At 39.4% G+C, this 20,113-nt stretch overlaps 1 protein-coding gene across 9 annotated transcripts in view; it reads right to left on the bottom strand.

Annotated features, from left to right (window-relative positions):
• KIF16B (kinesin family member 16B) overlaps positions 1-20,113 on the bottom strand; it is a 139,713-nt gene that overhangs the window by 31,883 nt on the left and 87,717 nt on the right. For 6 of the 9 annotated variants that reach the window (XM_074578426.1, XM_074578427.1, XM_074578428.1 and 3 more), the window contains 2 exons: positions 15,369-15,491; positions 8,011-8,100 (listed from right to left, as the gene is read on the bottom strand). In XM_074578426.1, coding sequence (XP_074434527.1) covers positions 8,011-8,100; positions 15,369-15,491 — 213 coding nt within the window. Of the gene's footprint in view, positions 1-8,010; positions 8,101-15,368; positions 15,539-20,113 lie in introns of all 9 variants that reach the window. The other 3 variants (XR_012585903.1, XR_012585904.1, XR_012585905.1) reach the window with 1 other exon arrangement.

The raw sequence follows: 20,113 nt of genomic DNA, 5'->3' as shown, positions 1-20,113 counted from the left end.
TAGGAAGGGAGCCGGAAACATGCACGTGACAAAATATTCTTCCTGTGTATGTACTTCCCGGCTGTTATAAGTGACAAGAATATGAATGTTAATTATCTATACCATAATTACTGTAATTTGTACTAAATAAAGGTGAAGGTTATAATCACATGCATGTATAATAGTATTATATGGTTTACACACAGATATGTATTCTAAAAATTACTACTTTATTTTTCTTTCAATATTTACGGAAAGATATATTACCAAGGGCAGGAACATTCCAGTCTAGAAAGTAAAAATTAAGGTCTGCCATTAGTTTAGGATATATATTTCAAAAACTATTTTCTAAATGCTTTTCTATATACTTATGATTCTGCCAGAGATATTATTTTAATACACATCATGGCAGTTGCTATTTATAAGCACATCAATGTTGCAAACAATTTTCACTTCAATCTGTGCCCAGAAAATACCGTTTCCAGCCAAAAAAAGATTTTAGACTGTTTATGCATTCTTAGTGTTTGTCCTAAGGTTGTCATATTAAATTTGTTATGCCTCTTTCTAAATATCAATCTCAACAATCATCGAACTTGTGAACGGATTGGGACTTCAGTCACCGCAGCATCAAGGCTTTGGCATAAGCATTGCAGGTTTCAGAACAAACTCATTTTAAATATCATCTTAGAAGTTTTTAGCTACAGTTAATTACAGCTATAGCGCTTTACGCTACTTATAGTTGAACACTGGAAGCATCCAAATGTCCAGAGTTTTGCATTCAATGTGAGCGTACTAGCTAAATCTTATATATTAATTAAATATACAGTTACTGATGCCAGCAAATGAGAAAATCCAATGGTAAAACCAGCAGAGCTTCAGGCCGGCCAGCTCTGATGCAACAAGCTTTTGAGTTGTGCTGCCAAAGCAGCTCCTAAGCTCCAGGACCTCACTGGTTACACGGCAACTGGCTCGCCAGCCCTGCAAGCCAAGTGCCTCAAAGTTATTGCTTCCCCATCCTTTTTCCCTTTCAAAGTAATCCCGGGAGATTAACAAAAATTTTACATTTAATGAAACGCTACAGCTGCACAGTTACAAAGCAGAATTGGAGCAGCCAGACAGCCAAGATCCCAGCCCAAACGCTGCCTTAAGCGCTCTGCACAAGTCTGTGCTGCCTTACGCTCTGGTCCCATTTTAATCGCTCTGCTCGCATTCTTCCTTAGGAAGGAGAACTCCGCATCTCCGATAAGACTTTTAAAAATGATTTAATAATTACAGAAATACATAGAAATTGCCTAATTATCTTTGAGGCTATCGGGGAGGAAGTATAAAAATCCCCAAACTCCCATATACCGTGTCTTGAAAGTTAGTCAAAAATTGCATTTTTCTGTCAGCGATCCTGGAATCTCTTCCAGAATCCATGGATGCTCTCCTAAAATTAATGGCTTCACCTCAGACTCATCCCCTCACCATTATCTGTGCCAGCACTTCGTGTTGAAGATTTCTTCCACTTATTACTTAGCAAGTAGTTATCACTTAGTACTTATCAAGTTACTGGCACAGGCTGCCCAGAGAGGTGGTGGAGTCTCCGTCTCTGGAGACGTTCCAAACCCGCCTGGACGCGTTCCTGTGCAACCTGCTCTGGGTGACCCTGCTCTGGCAGGGGGTTGGACTAGATGATCTCCAGAGGTCCCTTCCAACCCCCGCCATTCTGTGATTCTGTGACAACGTGATCGGTCAGTGGTGGCTACACGAACAGTTCATGCCTCTTCATTCATCATTACAGAGTTGAATTACTCCTAAACAATATATAGGACTAAAAAAAGAGGCTAAAAAGAGCTTAAGAAAGGATTACAAAACTGCTGTCTGTTCTAGTTTAATAGCAAACACATACATAGTATGTTGGGTGGTTGTGGGAAGTATGGATGGATGAATCAGAAACTGGCTTCACTGAGATGCAAAATATTTCTTGTCTCTATTCTTTGAGATGCAAAATACTTCCAGCAAAAAAATGGACAGACTACTTTTGAGTTTTGAAAAAAAAATCAGAACTATTTTAAAATATTTTTAAAATAAGCTTGCAACAAATGTTTTGAATTCAACCCTATTTTCAAAAACATTCACATACTATTTTTGGAAAGCGTGAGAAATATTTTCGGCTCGTTGAATTTCATGCAATTCATAGAAGTATGCAAAGCAAAGAGCAGCCTGTTAACTCCTCCAGTTGACGAGAGCCTCAAGTTCACTCAAACAGAATGATACTCTGCCAAAGAGACTTCTCAGAAGCAGAGGAGATATTATCTTCAGAAATAAAAAGAAGGAATATAGCTCTCATTGACACTACCAATGAGAGCCTTTCCTCCAGAACACTACACTAAAAAAAAAAAAAAAGGAAACCAGACAGGATTTTTCCCTAATGGTTATAAAATACTTACTGTGGCTGAAAAACACTGTCATCCAAGCAACAATCTCTACTCCTAACCTATGAGATTCATGATATTGATGTGTTACTGCAATGTATCGCACACACTCATTTTCCTGGTGGGAACAGCAGATGTGGGTAGAGGCAGATCACATGGCTTGAAGGCTTAACTTTACGTAGATGTTCCTTCTGCTTCAGATATGGATATTATGCACCCATTCAGTCATGCGAGATGATAAAAACCAGACCAGCAGAAGGGGAAGCTGGCTCAATTACAACCTGAAAATCTTTAAAAATTATAAGTGGTCCTTCTGTGGTTTAGAGTGTTTAATATCTTCATCAACAACACAGACCAAGGTGAGTGCTGCGGTCAGCATACCTGAGGGATGGGATGCCATCCAGAGGGACCTGGGCAGGCTTGAGAAGCGGGCCCATGTGAACCTCATGAGGTTCAACAAGGCCAAGTGCAGGGTCCTGCACTTGGGTCGGGGCAACACCTGCTATCAATACAGGCCAGGGGATGAAGGCACTGAGAGCAGCCCTGACAAGAAGGACTTGGGGGTACTGGTGGATGAAAAGGTGGACATGAGCCGACAGCGTGCACTTGCAGCCCAGAAAGCCAGCTTTATCCTGGGCTGCATCAAAAGCAGCGTGTCCAGCAGGTGGAGGGAGGTGATTCTGCCCCTCTACTCTGCTCTGGTGAGACCCCACCTGGAGTACTGCGTCCAGCTCTGGAACCCTCAGCACAGGAAAGACACATTGGAACGGGTCCAGCAGAGGGCCACGAAGATGATCAGAGGGCTGGAGTACCTCCCCTGTGAGGACAGGCTGAGAGACTTGAGGTTGTTCAGCCTGGAGAAGGCTCTGGGGAGACATTATTGTGGCCTTTCAGTATTTAAAGGGGGCCTACAGGAAAGACAGGGACAGAATTTTTAGCAGGGCCTGCTGTGATAGGACAAGGGGCAATGGTTTTAAACTAAAAAAGGGTGGATTTAGACTAGATATAAGGAAGAAATTCTTTACAATGGTGTTGGTGAAATACTGTCATAGGCTGCCCAGAGGTGGTAGGTGCCCCATCCCTAGAAACATTCAGGGTCAGGTTAGATGGGGCTCTGGGCAACCTGATGGAGTTGATGATGTCCCTGCTCATTGCAGGGGGGTTGGACTAGATGACCTTTGAAGGTCCCTTCCAACCCAGACTATTCTATGATTCTGTGAGACTGTGAAAGATACAATAATGTATTTATATACAGACCTCCATTCATCAAATACAAATACACAAATTATTGCTTATTCTGTTGAATAAGCCAGAAGTCAATAGCTTTGGCACTCCTGCAGAAGTCTTGCCTACAGACATATGTCCTTATCTCCATGAATGAGTCTATAAATGCAAGCATACCATTTATCTTCTCTTTGGCAGGTATCCACGGATTTAACTAATATTTTAAGTGAAGAATCACTATTACTAATAAAAATGCATCAATAGCAGGTCCTTCCCTTAACACCATGTAGAGATTTTTACGCACACAAAGATGTTTCAAGAAGATTGACAGGGAACTCCATAAGCAGAGCCTACAGTGAAAACCCCACAAAACCCAATTTAGACACCTTGCTCCAAGTAGGAATTAAGGACTCCCACAATAAGGAGGGACTTCATAAACGTTGGATTTTGGTAGGTAAAAACAAATAGACAATTGTTCCTCTGCTCTCCTTTGAAAGAGGGAAGAGATAAGAAAGCGTGAAGAAGGGAGCACTGGCCATCACAACAGTACATCACTCAACCTTGCTGAACTAACAGAGATGGGAGAGTGGGTTTTCCCCTCACAGCAAGACACTGATCAGGAAGGGAAGGTTTTCTGCAGAAACCAGCACTCTGGTAGACTTTCAAAACCATGAACTGATAAGAAAAGATAAAGAGGAAGGAAAAAAAGGAGAATCTTACTCTGAAAGTTCTCACTTCTCTATTAAAGACCCCGTTTGCTCCTGTTTCTGACTAACAAACAAGAAGTACACTCATTACAGAGACTACTGCAACTGAAAGCCAAGCATGGTCTTAATTAGAATTCCAAAAATAATAAGGGAGTCATTAATAATGTAGCAGTGTAAGAAAGCTGAAGCTGGGCAAATGACAATCATGCAGACCGAAAAAAAAACCAGGCACCGTTAAATGCTTGGTGCTTATCTGTCACTGGCATGATCTCACCCTGCTGCAGCTTCTTCAGTCTTTCAAAATTTGCATATGACATACTTCAATTAGATATCCAGTTGTCAGCAGCCACTTAATTACATTAGAAAAAACGTGCAGGTGTATAAAATATGTGGCATATTGTAAGACTGGAAGACGTTAGATAGTTTCCGCTTCTGAAAGAGACACTTTTTTTTTTTTAAACTTTCCTAATAAATCAGTTTGCCAATACACTCCTCTGGGAATTCAGTGGCAGCAACACGAAATGCAAGATCAGCAAATTATTAAAATACTGATGTAGTAACTCAGAGCTCAGCAACTAATGAGCTGTAAAGTTCACTTCTAAAAGCAGGACACTCATACATTAAACACGTCCACAGTATTTTCGCTGTTCATTATAAATATTAATTTAGAGTTGGAAGGTGAACTATGCAAGATAAAATTTAACTCTGATGGATTCTGATAACATCGCTTTTAAGGATCAACTTTCTTTGGAATAATATACTGTAACTAAGTACGCAACTTTGCCAAGTTTGGTATTAAAATGCATTTTAGCATCATGGTAAATCCCAAATTAGGTCAATGACAGATGAGCAGACGCAGACAGATGATTTTCAATTTACCAAACAAACTGAACTCCTACTCACGTTGCAAAACTAATCCAAAATTACCATAAATTAAGGCTATTTTAAATAAAGGTAAAAATATGGGAAGCTATCCATCATTCACATATGTAACATCGATAATGAGATTCCTTCAAAGAAAACAAACACCAAATCTTCAAGACAGCACAGGATATTATGTTTCATCTATCGCAATGTGCTCTTCCCCTCTGATAAACAAGGACACAGTAGTTTATAGAAATGCTGACAAGTAGAAGAAACCAATTGCGTATTAGCTAGGTTTCTTCTGCCCACAAACTTGCCATTTCCTCGCGGTGCCCTGAGTGCCACAGCTGGAGTGGACACAAGGCGACAGCCTGTACTATGTAAAATAAAGAAGACAACATCAGTGCTGCAAGGGCTTCCAGAACAGGTACTTAAGCGACAGTACCTCTCTAAAAGCAGTAGATGACATGATCAAATTCTTATCTCACTTCTCCTGAACTTTAGCGTGCTTTGTCCTTGGCAAAGATACGCATACTTGAACCTCACTGGTAATTTTTTGAAGGCTGTTGTGAAGTGGAGGCTTGATAAAGGCTGGAAGAAGATACTACTAAAGCTATAGATCTCTTGTTTCAGAAAATAATGTGACCAAACATGTCTTTTAAGTATATTAGAAGCCAAAACACATTACTATGTTTCACCAAAGAGTATGATATTTTAGGGAAAGTTATATTGTCAAACTTACTAGACTTGGTATTTGCCCCGACTTACAAAAATTGTTGAGAAGGGAACAGATAACTTAATAAAACATACTATGAAGCGTTTCCTATGGGAAATTTGAAATTTAATCACCTGCATAGTTAAACCAATAATTCCTTTAACGTACTAGATATGAATCTCAGTAAGTTTACCTAAGACACAGATATATGGCGACACAGAAGTGTCAGTAAGAAACCAACTGGCACGTTAAACTAGAGAATGTATTAACCTTGCAAGCATGACCACCAACCGCAGGAAGAAGCTAAAAAACAAAAGCAGCAAAAGAAAATTGCCTATATAAGATATGTATAAAGTGAGTGGTGTAGAGAATGGAAAATATAGATAAAATCCTCAGGGAAAATATTAATTATGACTTATTAATTACAACAAAAATAACTTCAGCTAGGAAGACTCCAAGATGAAGAAAGCTATATACCTTTAGCTCTAGACTGGGGTTTCTTTCCTCATTTGTATGTAGTTGTATGTTCTTGGATGCTGGACTTTATTTTGACCTATTAATACCACTCCTATGTTCCCATGGTTCTTCGAAACAAACAAAACCCAAGAAAACTCCCACTCCCTCCTGTAACACCACAAAAAGCCTGAATTTCTACTGTGAATCACAAACGTTTGATTCAAAGAAGTGACATGAATACGCTGCAGCACACAGGACATTTTAATAGCGGCTTTAAGAACATCAGATTTCTCCTGAATCTGATTACTACATATAAGAAAGAAGCTGATCTCCCTCTGACATAACCGTAAAAGCCAAATTCAATTACTCCTCAATTTATTGTCAGGACCGATAACAGACTCTGAAAATGACTACTCAAACACATATTTTCCTAAACGGGGAAGATCAGTCTGCAGAGGGATTCAGGTGGCCCCTTTCTTTTTCAACTGGATGACTGCCTAGCTGTTTTTTCAAGAGTTAGATGCAATTAGGATATTACCGTTGACAGACTATAACTCTAGCATTCCAGAAGAAATGGCAATTCATTCGAATCTAAAATATGATACTGATGTTCATTCACAAGTAATATTTTTAAAAGTATTTGTGGAAAGAGAACATTTCGATTTTCCATTCAAAACTCATTTTTACCTTTAAAATTTTGACCTAGTTTTCTTTTCTCTTTTTTTTTTTTTTTTTTTGAAACTTTTCCTTCGGTATTTGGTGCGTGGCAGTTTCAATTTCGGGTTTTCATAGTGTTTTGGAATGTGAATGATCTTAAGTCCCAGAATCCTTACAAAACACAGATCTACATATTTTACTCTTTAAAACTCAAGGTCGTTCCATGCTCAGTTAGTTTTTAGCTTAAAGAATATGTCAATGAAGACCAAGAAAGCATTTGCACAGGATTGCATCTCTCTCTTTTTCGAGCATATTGGTGTTTTTTTTAATATATTGCCCATGAATATATGGCCCAGGCTTCTTTACTTGTGCTAACTCTCAAGTCAGGATCACTTCCACTGCTTGAAAGATTTATTTCTTCTAATATCCAAGGGAACATGTAGAAAGGAAGCCAAATGTTAATAATTAAAAGTTAGATGTGGAAACCAAGAACTGTAATTCTACAAACGCTCGCTCCGACGAAATAAAGCTCTGTCAGGCACAGCTCCTCATATCCTGAATGCCCAGAGTCTCCGAGGTGGTCAGAAAGATCAATTTTCCATTTTGCAGAAACCTGGAAGCCGCTATTACAAAAAGGTATCTGTGGAACAACGCTCTTCTGTTAAATGAGGAGTTGTCAGGATGACACGATCTGACTGCAAGTACCTTGCAACGAACAAACAGGAACCTCCAGGGAACGATGCCAGTCAGCAGCAAAGGGAATTAATGCCTCGAGGCAACACACGGAGTCACAGTTTCACTGCAACATCCATCCTGTATCTAGCAGCCTTGAATCTTTAAACTGCTGAAGGGCTTGCCAATCTTACTAGAAGCATACGGATGAGAGGAATATTGGTTTTGAGTAAACTTCTTTCAAAAAAGAAAAAAAAACCCTTATTTTCAAGTCTCTACGTCTACCCTTTTCTGCAAAAGAAGATTTACCAGAACTTACCTCTGGGTACTTCAGTTTTAAAGTTTTATGCATTTCCCGAAAACGACTGTACCGCCTGAACACTGTCCACGTCTCATCCAGGACTGTTATCTGTATCAGACGATAAAAAAAAGAAGAAACAGAAGTAAAACCACACAATGCCTAACACTAAAAACCACACAGTACACAAGGTTATCAGACTAAAACAGGCAATTCTTAGTTCCCTTAAATTCATAAGCTTTTATAGGTTTACTTAATTTTTCTTTCATTACAGCGACAGAACCGTATTTATTAAGGAATGCTGATTGCAAAGCAAAAAAACTGAACGCGTTTATTCCTTATTCCGGTGTGGTTTGACAAGGCTGTAAACACATTAAAATATCCCCAATCACTCCTTGGTGCATCTACGCAGCTCACAGCATTACAATCAGCGGGTGCTCCATTAATGAATGAATAACACCCAGCACAACTGTAATATGGCCTCTCTATACATCCATAGAAATGTATATATTCTCATACATGCACACACACGTATACACAGATACACACACAAATAATAAATACAAGTTTCTCGGACACACAGAACTCATTATCACATAGAATGGGATTCCAATTTGTCAGGCAAAAAATTATATATGCCGGCTTTCAGTAGAAGACATTACTTAAAAGCATTCTGTGCCTGTGTCATCAACATGTTGATGAACATCCCGTTTATACAGGAAGTTTCATTAAAATCAACAGAATTATTCCCGTGAATAAAGCGCACAGCAACAGGAGCGAAGGGGGAGGGCAGGCCAACCTTGCCATCAGTTATTCACCAAATCCCGGCTGAACCTGAGAAACCAACCGACATTTCAGGGAATGAAAATTTTTCTCTGTTTGAAATTAGGCGAAATGAAAGAAATTTGTAAGTGGGTCACAAAAGTCCTATGACTGGAGCCTTTGATTTTACAGCGAGGTCTTTCTGTAGCTCTGGTGATCCAAGGGTAGCAAGAAGCAACGCAGCAGGGAGACGAGGCATTTTTCTACACCACCTAGTAGAGGTGGAAAAAGCCAACTGGCATTGCCTAAACCTGAAAAGACTGTTGCTTTTTTAACCTAACAGGCCTGATAAACGATATTGCCTCTGCCTAGCTATGAATTTAATGCGTGATGATCAAAAATGAGCATTTTCACAAAATGCATTTCACAAAGACGCAGGCTTGGATTCTAATCCTATAGTGACTCCTAAAACGAGCCAGTAGATCCCCTCACTACTGAGCGTGCCGAAGTTACAGAGGGACAGAAAATCACAATGGAGCAAGATAACCAAGTAAGAGAAAAAACAAACAAACAAACAAACAAACCCCAAAAAAAACCAACCCAGAGCCCAAGCACTGCTCTTGACAACTGCTACTTCATTTTCACAACAAATTCATCTCTGGTCCACCCTTCCCCATCCCCGTCGCCTTTGCTGGTGTATACGCAGCAGGGAAACCAGGCAAAGTGGTCTGGAAACCAAAAATTATTGCATGTCTTAGGACATCAGGAACCAAGCTTTTTGGTTTTGCTTTGTTGGTGGGTTTTTTTCCCCCTACATTTACCTCTATTTTTAACTGAAAGATCTAAGTAAACAAAATTGGCCTTCTCAAAACTTTTCACAAATATTAAAACGTAGGTTCTTCTAGCACATCTCCATAAAGTAGATTAATTATTTTGGATAAAAGTCATCTTCCATGTCACCAATAAGCTTGCCTGCTACTAGGACATCTGCACGATGGACTATGTTACCTTACTAAAAAAATTCACGCAGTTGCCCTCCCTCAATATATTGTTAACAGCATCTCAAACTTCACAAATCAAGTGAATGGATTTAACATGAGTAGGGCAGGCTTAACTAAAAAACTAAAAAAAAGTAACTATTCAGGAATAAGCAAGCTGCGCTGATCTTGATTAACCAATTAACCACTTTGTTCTGAATAATTACTTTAATATAAAGGGCTTTGTGGTTTTAATATTCAAGTAAACATCAGAGTGCAATGGATAATCATAAAATAAAGATGTTACACCTTCTGCTTTAATTCTGTATTTTAATAGTTCTGACTTGTGAAATTTTGCTGTGATAATTTCATTTGTACATGATCTTTATTCAAAAGTGACCATTGTTTCCCCCTAGGTTTGTCACAGAAGCGTGCCTTTAGGGGAGCCATCCAGCACAAAGCATCCAAGGACTGTTCCAGCTGCACAGCCTGGGGAAGAGCGTGTATGTCAGCTCACCAATCCAGTTGTCAGCTCTGCATCTGGCAGCTCTCTAGGTGACAAGGTGGTACCAAACTCACCCAAATCAAATTGCCTGCAGCCAATTATTTATCAGTTTTCTTCTGCAAAGTTTAATAAACGACTTGTTAGAGATGAACAGGAAGGAAAACAGGAAAACTGAAGGATTTTCTGCAGAGCGTTCCCTGGTGGCTTGGCTAGACCTGACTCCGGTCCCTGTCATCCTCTTCGTTTACTTTCCTAATTCTTGTAATGAGACTAGCAGGTAACGTATTGCAAAATTGTATTGTTGTTACTGCTGATATTATTGGAAAACTAATTTCAAAGCTAAACAAAATTTTAACCTGTCCCCAAAGCTCAACAAGAACGTTATTAGAATCAATAGGAGATTTACAAGGCACTTGGCATAGCAATAGCATTTCCAGAACAGGGCCTTTTACTTCTACAGCCAATCCGACCAGTTTGGGCTAGGATTCTTTTCCCCCATTTAAAAAACGCTGTACGGCAGACTATATAGGCTCTGTATGTCTGGGACTGAGACATATTCAAATCTTTTGAACAGTAGCAAGTAAAGCAAATTTTAAAAGCCCTTTACTTTTTACCTGTAATTTGCTAACATGGTAGTTAAAATATTTTCTTAATTAAAAAAAATAAATATGGTTGAGTAAACCTGTAGGACAGATTTTCAAAATACTCTTATCTGGGCACTTATGTGATCCGACACTTGCCTCAGAATTGTGACTTTTGTCTTTTTATTCAAGCTTACCATTTCCTATGTAAAACTTAAAAATTTGAAAGGAAGTACCACAGTCTTGTCTCCTTAAACTCTTCTTCTGCACGATGATTGCCAGGAAATAACCTAACAGACGTTTTCAGCTTTCACAGTAAAGCATGTCAGAATTTGTTCCCCTTGTGCTCCACAGAAATATAATAAAAACCCACAGGTGGGGAGGAAATATTCCAACCTGATTCTGAAGCAATCAGAAAGAACAGAACACGCCCACTTTACTTATCTGGGCTGGTTAAACTGTCTGCAGTAATTGTGAAAATTCACATTTCTCAAAACAAGCCTTGTTGAAACTGTTCCTCGGGCTGTCTATGAATACAGCACCTGAAAAACTAAAACTTGCTTAAAAATTTCTTGGAAAATTTTTTGTATTCATTATTGAGAGGATTAATCTGACAAAGTTGAGGACAGAAGGACAGATTAGGCTTTTTTTTTTTTCTAATTTAGATACATATGGGGCATGCAGAATTTTCTTTAAGAAATACGTATCAGTGAGCATTGCTGCTGCTCTACTCCAATTCTGCAATAGCTCACTGAGCTCACAAAGAAACTGTGACTACAAACACCGATATTTTGAGCAGACCCACCCCGACATTTGGCTGACCAGAACTGTGACCGGACCTGGAGAAAAGCACTGCTTTGGGGTGCATCTGCCTGGATCTTCTCCGTAGAGAACTTGGCAAAGAAAGATGACTGAACGGCTTTGAAACACAAGAAAAAGCCAGTTTTGAAAGAATATCAAACAGGATAAATAAAATGAGAGAACTCGGAACGACGAGGGAAAGCTGAATAAAAATGAGAAGGCTTATCTACAAACTTTCCTTCTTGTCAGAGGATCCCCTGCAGGACTGGGCTTGATTCCAGGCTTTGCTTCCCTCACCTGCTCTCGGGAGACCCCGGTTGCCTTTATGTGAGCGGGAGTTCCCCCTTTCCCTGCTGCCTGGCTGCTCCTTTGCCCTCCACAGATACTGCCTGCAGCCACAGGCACTGTCTGTGACAGATGCCAACGGTCTTACCCGCGCAAAAGCTCTTCCCACATGCTGTTTCTAGCTCAGCCTTCTCTGAATATTTCACGTATCACAACAAGATGAAAGGAAGAGGAGAATACAAGAATAGTGTGTTGGTACTCTGACTCAGCTCTAACATCAATATGTTCAGACCTGATTAGGTTACTACTGTTTCATCGTGTCTTTAAAGACAACATATAAAACCGTCACTCAAATGGAAGGTTTTTTTGGAAATGTATCTATTCATGTTGAATTCTTAATAGCAGATGAGCACAAACAGCTCTGTGACATCTCTTGCTGCAAAAGGAGAAGGTGCTATCTTAACTCTAATAAAGTACGGGCTTCGTTTTGATTTTGAACTCTCTCCAATAGGTTCTCCTGAGAGTCACTCAACATCTTAAAGTAGGATCTATATCCAGTGGAAGAACCTGAGTGGACAGACCGTCTCGTTGGCCTGTTCCAAACTGTTGTATATGCCTAGATGGACAAGATGGTGAACCTGCACTAAAAGAAAACATTTTTGGATGGTATGTTCGGGTTGAAAGACTTATGAACTGACCGTGACGCTGACAAGAAAAGTGGAACTCACTCTCTCCCTTTTGGTGTATAAAGGAAATCATTTTTACTACTGCATGTCACAAAAAGAAACTTATATATTTGTTACATATAGAAATTTATTATATTTATTCCCCTATACAGCAATATGCCAGGATTTAACTATGAACACAATGACTAGAAACATCTGCTGAAGAAAATACTTACAAGATACCTAGGATTCAAGGGTTTACAATTCAGCTCAATCAACCCTTGCCCCTTCGTCAGATTTCGAAGTGCTGTTACATGCAAATAGGTCACCTACCCATTTTCCCAAGAGCAAGAGGAACCTTGGTGAAGAAAACTTACTTGGGAGCTGGCAAAGGAAATGAGATTAACAATGCCCCAGCTCTTCCCAAAGACTGACATGTATTCTGGTATGAGATCACCTGAAAATAAACTTGAAGAAAGTAAAGTAAGGCTGAAATAAGGAATTATTTCAACAACTGACACAGCATCCTCACCCATCAAGAAGCGATGAAATAGACGGGTACACATTCTCTTCTCCCTGCCCTGTCTTCCTACCTTCCTGATTTTTAAGGCAAAAGAAACCACGAGGCCATATATTCTGATTTCCCGCAGAATAAAATTAACAGCAGCTGAAGATTAATACAGATCAAATTCGAGCTGGGAGCTCTGCAGGGGAAAGGTTTAAAATAGAAAAGTTTGAGGAAGGTCTGCGGATTGTAGCCTGGAGCCAAATCCTGACCACAGCAAAAGCAGCCCACTGTGACAGAGAGGCCTGGAGGCAAAGGAAAAAGCAGAAACAGCTGAATGATTTGTGTAAGGGAATGACTGTAAGAAACACCCCAAAGATTGCCAAACTAAGGTCCATAGGAGCTTCCACAAAAATATTTAGTGCTCTAAGGACGCTGACAGGAAAAGAATACAATTATTGAAGTGATAGCCCGTGATACCCCATATGTCATCCATTTCTTTGCTTTGAAAAGCAGCTATTTGAGCAGGGGTTTCTTTTAGATGCGGCCTAAAAACAGCACAGGAGGGAGAGAAAAAATGGTACTGGCAAGTAGGACAGAAGAGAATAGGCGTTCCATGTACCCCACTCTTAGCCAGAGCATCCAGTCCTTCCATGCCGTTCCTGAGGTTAGGTTCTCACAGAAGCCAAATACAAGGAACAGAACTGCTGGAGCCTAGTTTCAAATGCATTTTTGTCTCTGTTTGATACATCCTCCAGTTCTTTCCAGGTTACAAATCCCAACCATTTCCAACAGTTTTCTTCTATTACATTTCCTTCCAGGTAAGTTCAAGTCTTCCTGCACATACCCTTTAACTGTTCCTTCATCCTAAGATCTTGCAGATGCTTACATGGGTTTTAGGGATGAAGGGAGAATACTCAAAAAAAAAAAAAAAAAAAAAAAAAAAAAAAAAAAATCGATCTTACTAAAAAGAGAAAATACCTTTTTACTGTATTTACCGTCACAAACCATTACCCAGTTTAGTAAATCCCGTGTGCAGAAACCAGTTGGCAGCTAAAACAGTCCTTTTTTACAAACAGGAGGGGGAGGTTTTGTATGCGCTTACTCTTCTCTCAGCGTCTCTATGGCTCTGGGCTTTCACTGGCCCCAGGAAATTCAAAGTTCAAAAGGCAAAAGGAAGTATTCCATCCACAAACTGTGCAGTATGTTTCGAGATGAAAATTTAATTAGCTCAAACAGAGCTAAGATTGCCCATCCTAATAAAAGCCTTTGTAAAAGGGAATGTGAGCACAGTTGAACAACGGTCCTGCAGACTGTGAGGGCAGGTCACTCCTCTGAACTTCCACCAGCTAAGGAAGCATCTGGCAGCACATTCAGGGAAGGCGGCTGCCAGTTCTGTCTCTGATGCCATGTACATCCGTTGTGCTACATGTCCACATGCGCTGAGAACACATTTCCAATTAGACTTCACATCTTGCTTTGAAAAAACACTGGCTTAGTACCAGAGGAAACATAATGAATATGCATTTTTTTTCCAGCATTTCTGCACAGATCAACTGAGGAAGCCACTAGAATGGAAGGGAAGCAGATACCACTTTGGAGGAGCGAGACCTTGGAAAAGCAGGGTGGGAAGAGTCAGAACAACAAAGAGAGCCTGAAAGGCATCAAGTCTTTGTTGTGGATACGTGCAAAATGCTTCAATTATGCTTTCATTATTACAGGTAAATATTTCAAGTCTACAAGTTTTCTATACCTGACACATCTCAATAAGGCGCTTTCCTGTGAGTAAAATGCATTTAATCCTCCACTCTGAAACACTTCCAACTGAATTATTCGATATTGGATCCGGAACTGCTCACCCCCAAGCGTTTGACCACCAGCCCCCTGTGTACAATGGATCCTCTTGAAAAACACCTGTCTCTGTAGTGTCCTGCACGGTGCATGCCCCCTCACAGCCTCTTATTTAGCAGTACTGAAGCCACTTAGACAACGGAAAGACACAGAACCAAAAGTTGCGTTTAGCGCAAAAAGCCCTACATTTCATCGGGGTTAGTAAGGTGATTTCTGGACTCAGCAGATTCTCAGGTGCGTTTCCAGACGCTGTTTCCATCTTTGCTAACTGTGATGCTGTCACACTCAACACTAACAACTGGACAGAGGAAAGTACAAACCGCTTGGTTTTAAACAAAGGGCATTTTTCTATTATTATTGTTATTACAATGCTACCGTTGTACAAATGCAAGCAACGTGTCTACAGAGACACCAAACGTTAAGGACAAGCAACTGAAAAGCACTTACCTTTATTTCAAACTCATAGTGTTCATCCTTTCCCTGCCCACACAGGACATAGCGTGGAATACTAATTTTAATTGGGTCCTTTAGGCCGTCTGGATTTGCTCCCAGAGAACGACAGACCATCCGCTTTCATGTGCATACCAAATAGGGAGAACAAAGGAAAACCAAAATCACTACATAAGGAAAAAAAGAAAAGAACTTCACTAAAAATGAGAAAACGTCCTCGGCCAGAAGAGAAGGGAAAGACAGCATGGAGGAGGCAGAAGTTATTTCAAATAATGAAGGAATTACTTGGAAACAAAAGTGGCTCTCCTTCTATAAGCAAGCCCTAGCATTTTGCTATGCATGAAAAAATTATGGTGAAGTGTCTTCAAAAATATTGCTTATTCTTTGAAAAGGCATTTTCAGCTCAGATATTAAAACCAAGGGAAAGCAGAAGACTTTGTATTAACCATCTTTGAAAACAAGTAAATATATGGATCAAGCCTTCACAGTCAGCCATATTTTTTGTATGTCTTTATCTTTATATAACAAGCCTGTTTACAATATCATGCAAAGCTGCAGGGGACCAAGGCAATTCAGAAATTGCCTAGATCTTAGACTTTTAAATCCAAACTCATTTGATAATTAAATAAGGTATAGATAACATAGCAATCCAGTGTCAGAACAGTTTCCTACTATTTTCTCTAAATCATATCTAATTAACAGAAAACTCAACTATGATAAGTTTTCATGGTCTGGACAAAAAAGTCTAAAAAAGTATTTGTAATGAGGGCACATTCTTCTGACTAACAGCCAGTTGGGAGTTTGTAACTCTGAAGTTACGTCAAAAATTAAGTATTTTTGCAACTGAAAAGATGAATGCTTTGCAGTGAGTGCGTCCAAAAGTAGCACAAGCATTGTCAGTGAATAAGTACAGAAATTGCCTTTAAAGTCGTCCTTCACTTTCTTAGTTGAATATACTTGGTCTGAAAAACGTAGTGAACTTAACTTAAATAACAGCACCATAACAAATGTGAGTTAATAATAACAAAAAAGACTGAAAAACTATCACGTTAAAGTTATCACCAGGTTATATATTTGTATTTAGTGATGCGATCCATCACTTATATAGATACGGTATTCTCAACATTCATTTTCAATCCCTTAGCAACTACCACGAGCCATGTTGCTTGGTCAAAATTCTTCAGTCTTGACCAACACTATCCCCACACATGAACGTGGCTCAGGCTTCTGGCTCATTGACACTTGGTGTCTTCTCCAGCAACTCTTGGTGACTCCCAGTACATGTGTAGATGTTGTGTAGGGGCTGGAGGACAGTTTGAAACTCATTTATAAATGCCCCTCTGAATGGTCTTTATTACAGACAGCTTTTTGGCATCTTCACCTGGCTATCAAGAAGGGGAGGTTGTTATTTCATTACTAGTCAACTATAAATGCCAATGTCATTTCCCTTAACGTTAACATTAAGAGTAGTAGAAAAAGAAAACACAAAGCGATTTTTAGTTCCAATTAAGTGGCTTTATTCTAGAAGGTGTTTTCCGCAAACTTCTTTTTTCAGTCAAAATATAAAAAAAAAGTTTGCACTGGAATGGAAAAATATTTTTAGTGACTTTTGTTTGCAGAACAAAGGTTTTCTCCTCTCCATAGTGCCCTTCTTTCACTTGTCCTCAACTTACTGGCTTTTCAACTAAAACTCATTTCTGGAGCACAGAAATGTAAGCAATTCTTTCCTTGGGGGAAAGAGGAGTTCATTGCCTTGACAACAATATCATCTATTTTAAAACACCAATAAAACCATAAAGTCACTCTTAAAGCCACCTCCGTCAACACGTAATTTATTGGCAGTCATTTTCAGAGTACTATTACAAACAGCTAATAGTCAGAAAGGAAAATAATCTCAAACACAAAGTACTCTGAAAAACACACCCTAATACATTAAATAATGCTTTGATAGTCATAAACATCGATCATTATGTTATGTTTCATTTACAGTAGAATAAAAGATATTGCTGTGAAGTCATTTTTTCATAAAATTGCGGAATATTCATTGAGTTAGATTTGAAAACAAACACAACGGAGGAAAACCATGTTATCTGGAACACAACAGGCACAAACATTTAACTTTGGGGTACAATCTAAAAAGGAATTATTTGCAGAAATTGCTGTCACTTAACAGCCTTTATTAAGACAGTTCTCCCAGATAGGGACACTCGATATTAACTTTGGTACGAAATGGCTGACTGATGCCCGTGAGGAAGCCACTCTTAAACTGGACTGACATGAGGTTACACTCCAACTCATAACTACTCTGTCTGCTCCATGTTCTGCGAGATACTTGTGTATACTTTTTTTTTAAAAACACAAACCATATCTGAAAAGAATACAACACATTTTCCTCATCTTTGGACCTCCTTAAGGAAGTAGAAAGTTTTGTTATGATATAAAAAACCCAACGCCTTAATTCTCCATCCAAACCAGCATTCATCCTTCCAGACACAACTCCCCCAGCCAATGCAAGTTATTTCTTTTTAAATCCCACATGAATTACATTATCCGTCCTTAACATATGGCAAGAACAAATGGGAAATGTTCTTATAGTAGTAGAGAGACTGAAGTCTAACTCCGTCTAGTAGAAGATTGCACCTCTACTGCAAATATGCTTACAGAATTTAGAATTTCAGATTAGATATCACTGTCTTTTCTGCCAAAGATCATCTTCCTCGAACAAGGCAGATGGCACATTCGAGCAACAGGATTCAAAGGTATTTAGCCCCCCTTACAAGGGAAGAAACAAAAGATGGGAGACAATGGCTTATTATTTGAACATCTGACAGGGTAACAAGTAAAGAATAACCTTGTGCTAAGCTAAAGGGAAGTTTTGACTAATGGAAGTCTTTTAGTAATGTTCAATAGTTCCATTATTTCTTGGAATTTAATATTAAGAGACTACAAGAGATGCAACCTCACAGCATCAACAACCCCATCGGTAAGCAAGCAGAAGAGGAGGAAAGTCAAGCCAGGCACATTACATGGAGAGAACTTTAGAGTTAAACTTACTCCACCCTTCAGGCAGTACCCCCAGTTGCTAACTATCCATTTAAGAGCACGAGAATTATAGAATTGTTAGGGTTGGAAGGCACCTTAAAGATCATCTAGTTCCAACACCCCTGCCCTGGGTAGGGACACCTCCCACTAGATCAGGTTACTCAGAGCCCCAACCAGCCTGGCCTTAAAAACTTCCAGGGATGGGGCTTCCACCACCTCTCTGGGCAACCTGTTCCAGTGTCTCACCACCCTCATGGTGAAGAACTTCTAACATCCAGCCTGAATCGACCCATCTCTAGTTCTAATCCATTCCCTCTAGTCCTACCATTACCTGACAATGGGTAATGCATGTCTGCAGATCATAAACCCCGAAACGCTTCTCTTACCACAGGTATAGTAGCATGACCAAAGGTCGAAATGCTATTCAAAGCAAAACCAACACCTGTTTACACCCTTTAACCAGGTTCATTTTCACATCACATTTCCCTTAAACACTCACATCAAGGGGATGTAAAGACTTGTTCTGTTGTGGGGGTGTACAAGTTAACTATTTGACAAAATAAATAGGACTCACTTAAAGCCATGTATTGCCTCACTTCTCTGCAAGAAAAGGAGGGGAGGGGGAAATTTAAAGAGTATTGGATGTTCTCTGCATTTTTCCTCTTCTGTTGCACTATGTCCATGTAGCCTATACTCTGTTAGCTCTGGGCAGAGGGTAAACCCATGAGAAAAGAAATATGGCAAATCCAACAATCCCCACTACCTCTGTCGACACAACTTAGGATAAACAAACACAACTCCTCTTGCACGTGTGACAAACTTTAATGTGAGAGTGCAATAATCCTCAATGTAAAACTCGGAAGCAGAAGAGAATTGTCAATGCTACTCTTCCCAAAATCGTAAATATAAAAAGCTAAACACCCTTAGTATTAAGAGCATACAGTGAATGTACCTTAGGAACCTAAACATATCTTACAGCTCAGACAAAAAAAAAAAATAATAATATCGCAGATGTTTTGAAATATTGAGATCAAGGGCATGAAACAGATGAGAAGCATGAAAACCAAAGATGTTCAGAAAGATTAAGAAAAAGGCAAACAAGGAGGGATGGAGAAGACATTAATGAAGATGGATAGGAGATGGAGGGAGCCAGAAACAACAGCCAAAATGAAAATCAGAAGACACAGCTGTAATTACAGTTTTGATCCACCTACCACATAAAATAGGAACATTTAATTTCCTAACCTTCCCAAGTAGATATTAGAGATTCAAAAAGAGTAAGCACTCAAGTAATAATGATTTTTGCTAAGATATCTGTACACACCCTACGGTATTTCCTTACGAGCTGAAAGGACTCTTTGCTTATTGATATATTAAAGCAAAAAAAAAAAAAGCATTTTATCAATATTCATTAGCCTCTTATTTTGAATGTATCTAAACGTATTTGGATTTCAACACCTAGTCAGATGCATAATTAGCCAAATGGCTTCTTCACTTGAACTGAATGTTAATTTCCAGATTTCCGAAGGGATATGCAAACTGCTTTGAAGAATTGATGGGATGACTGTCAGCTGGGTATTTATTCCTTTTTCACAGTATTTTGAAAAACCAATTCCTGAATCAGACCCAACCTTGCTCCTTCTAGAAAACACAAGCTCAATTTGGGTGAAATTCTCTTTGTCTGGCAAAACTACACATCG

The sequence above is a fragment of the Larus michahellis genome, chromosome 3 (genome assembly GCF_964199755.1).
Source record: "Larus michahellis chromosome 3, bLarMic1.1, whole genome shotgun sequence".
NCBI lineage: Eukaryota > Metazoa > Chordata > Aves > Charadriiformes > Laridae > Larus > Larus michahellis.
This window is presented reverse-complemented; position numbering and strand designations above follow the sequence as displayed.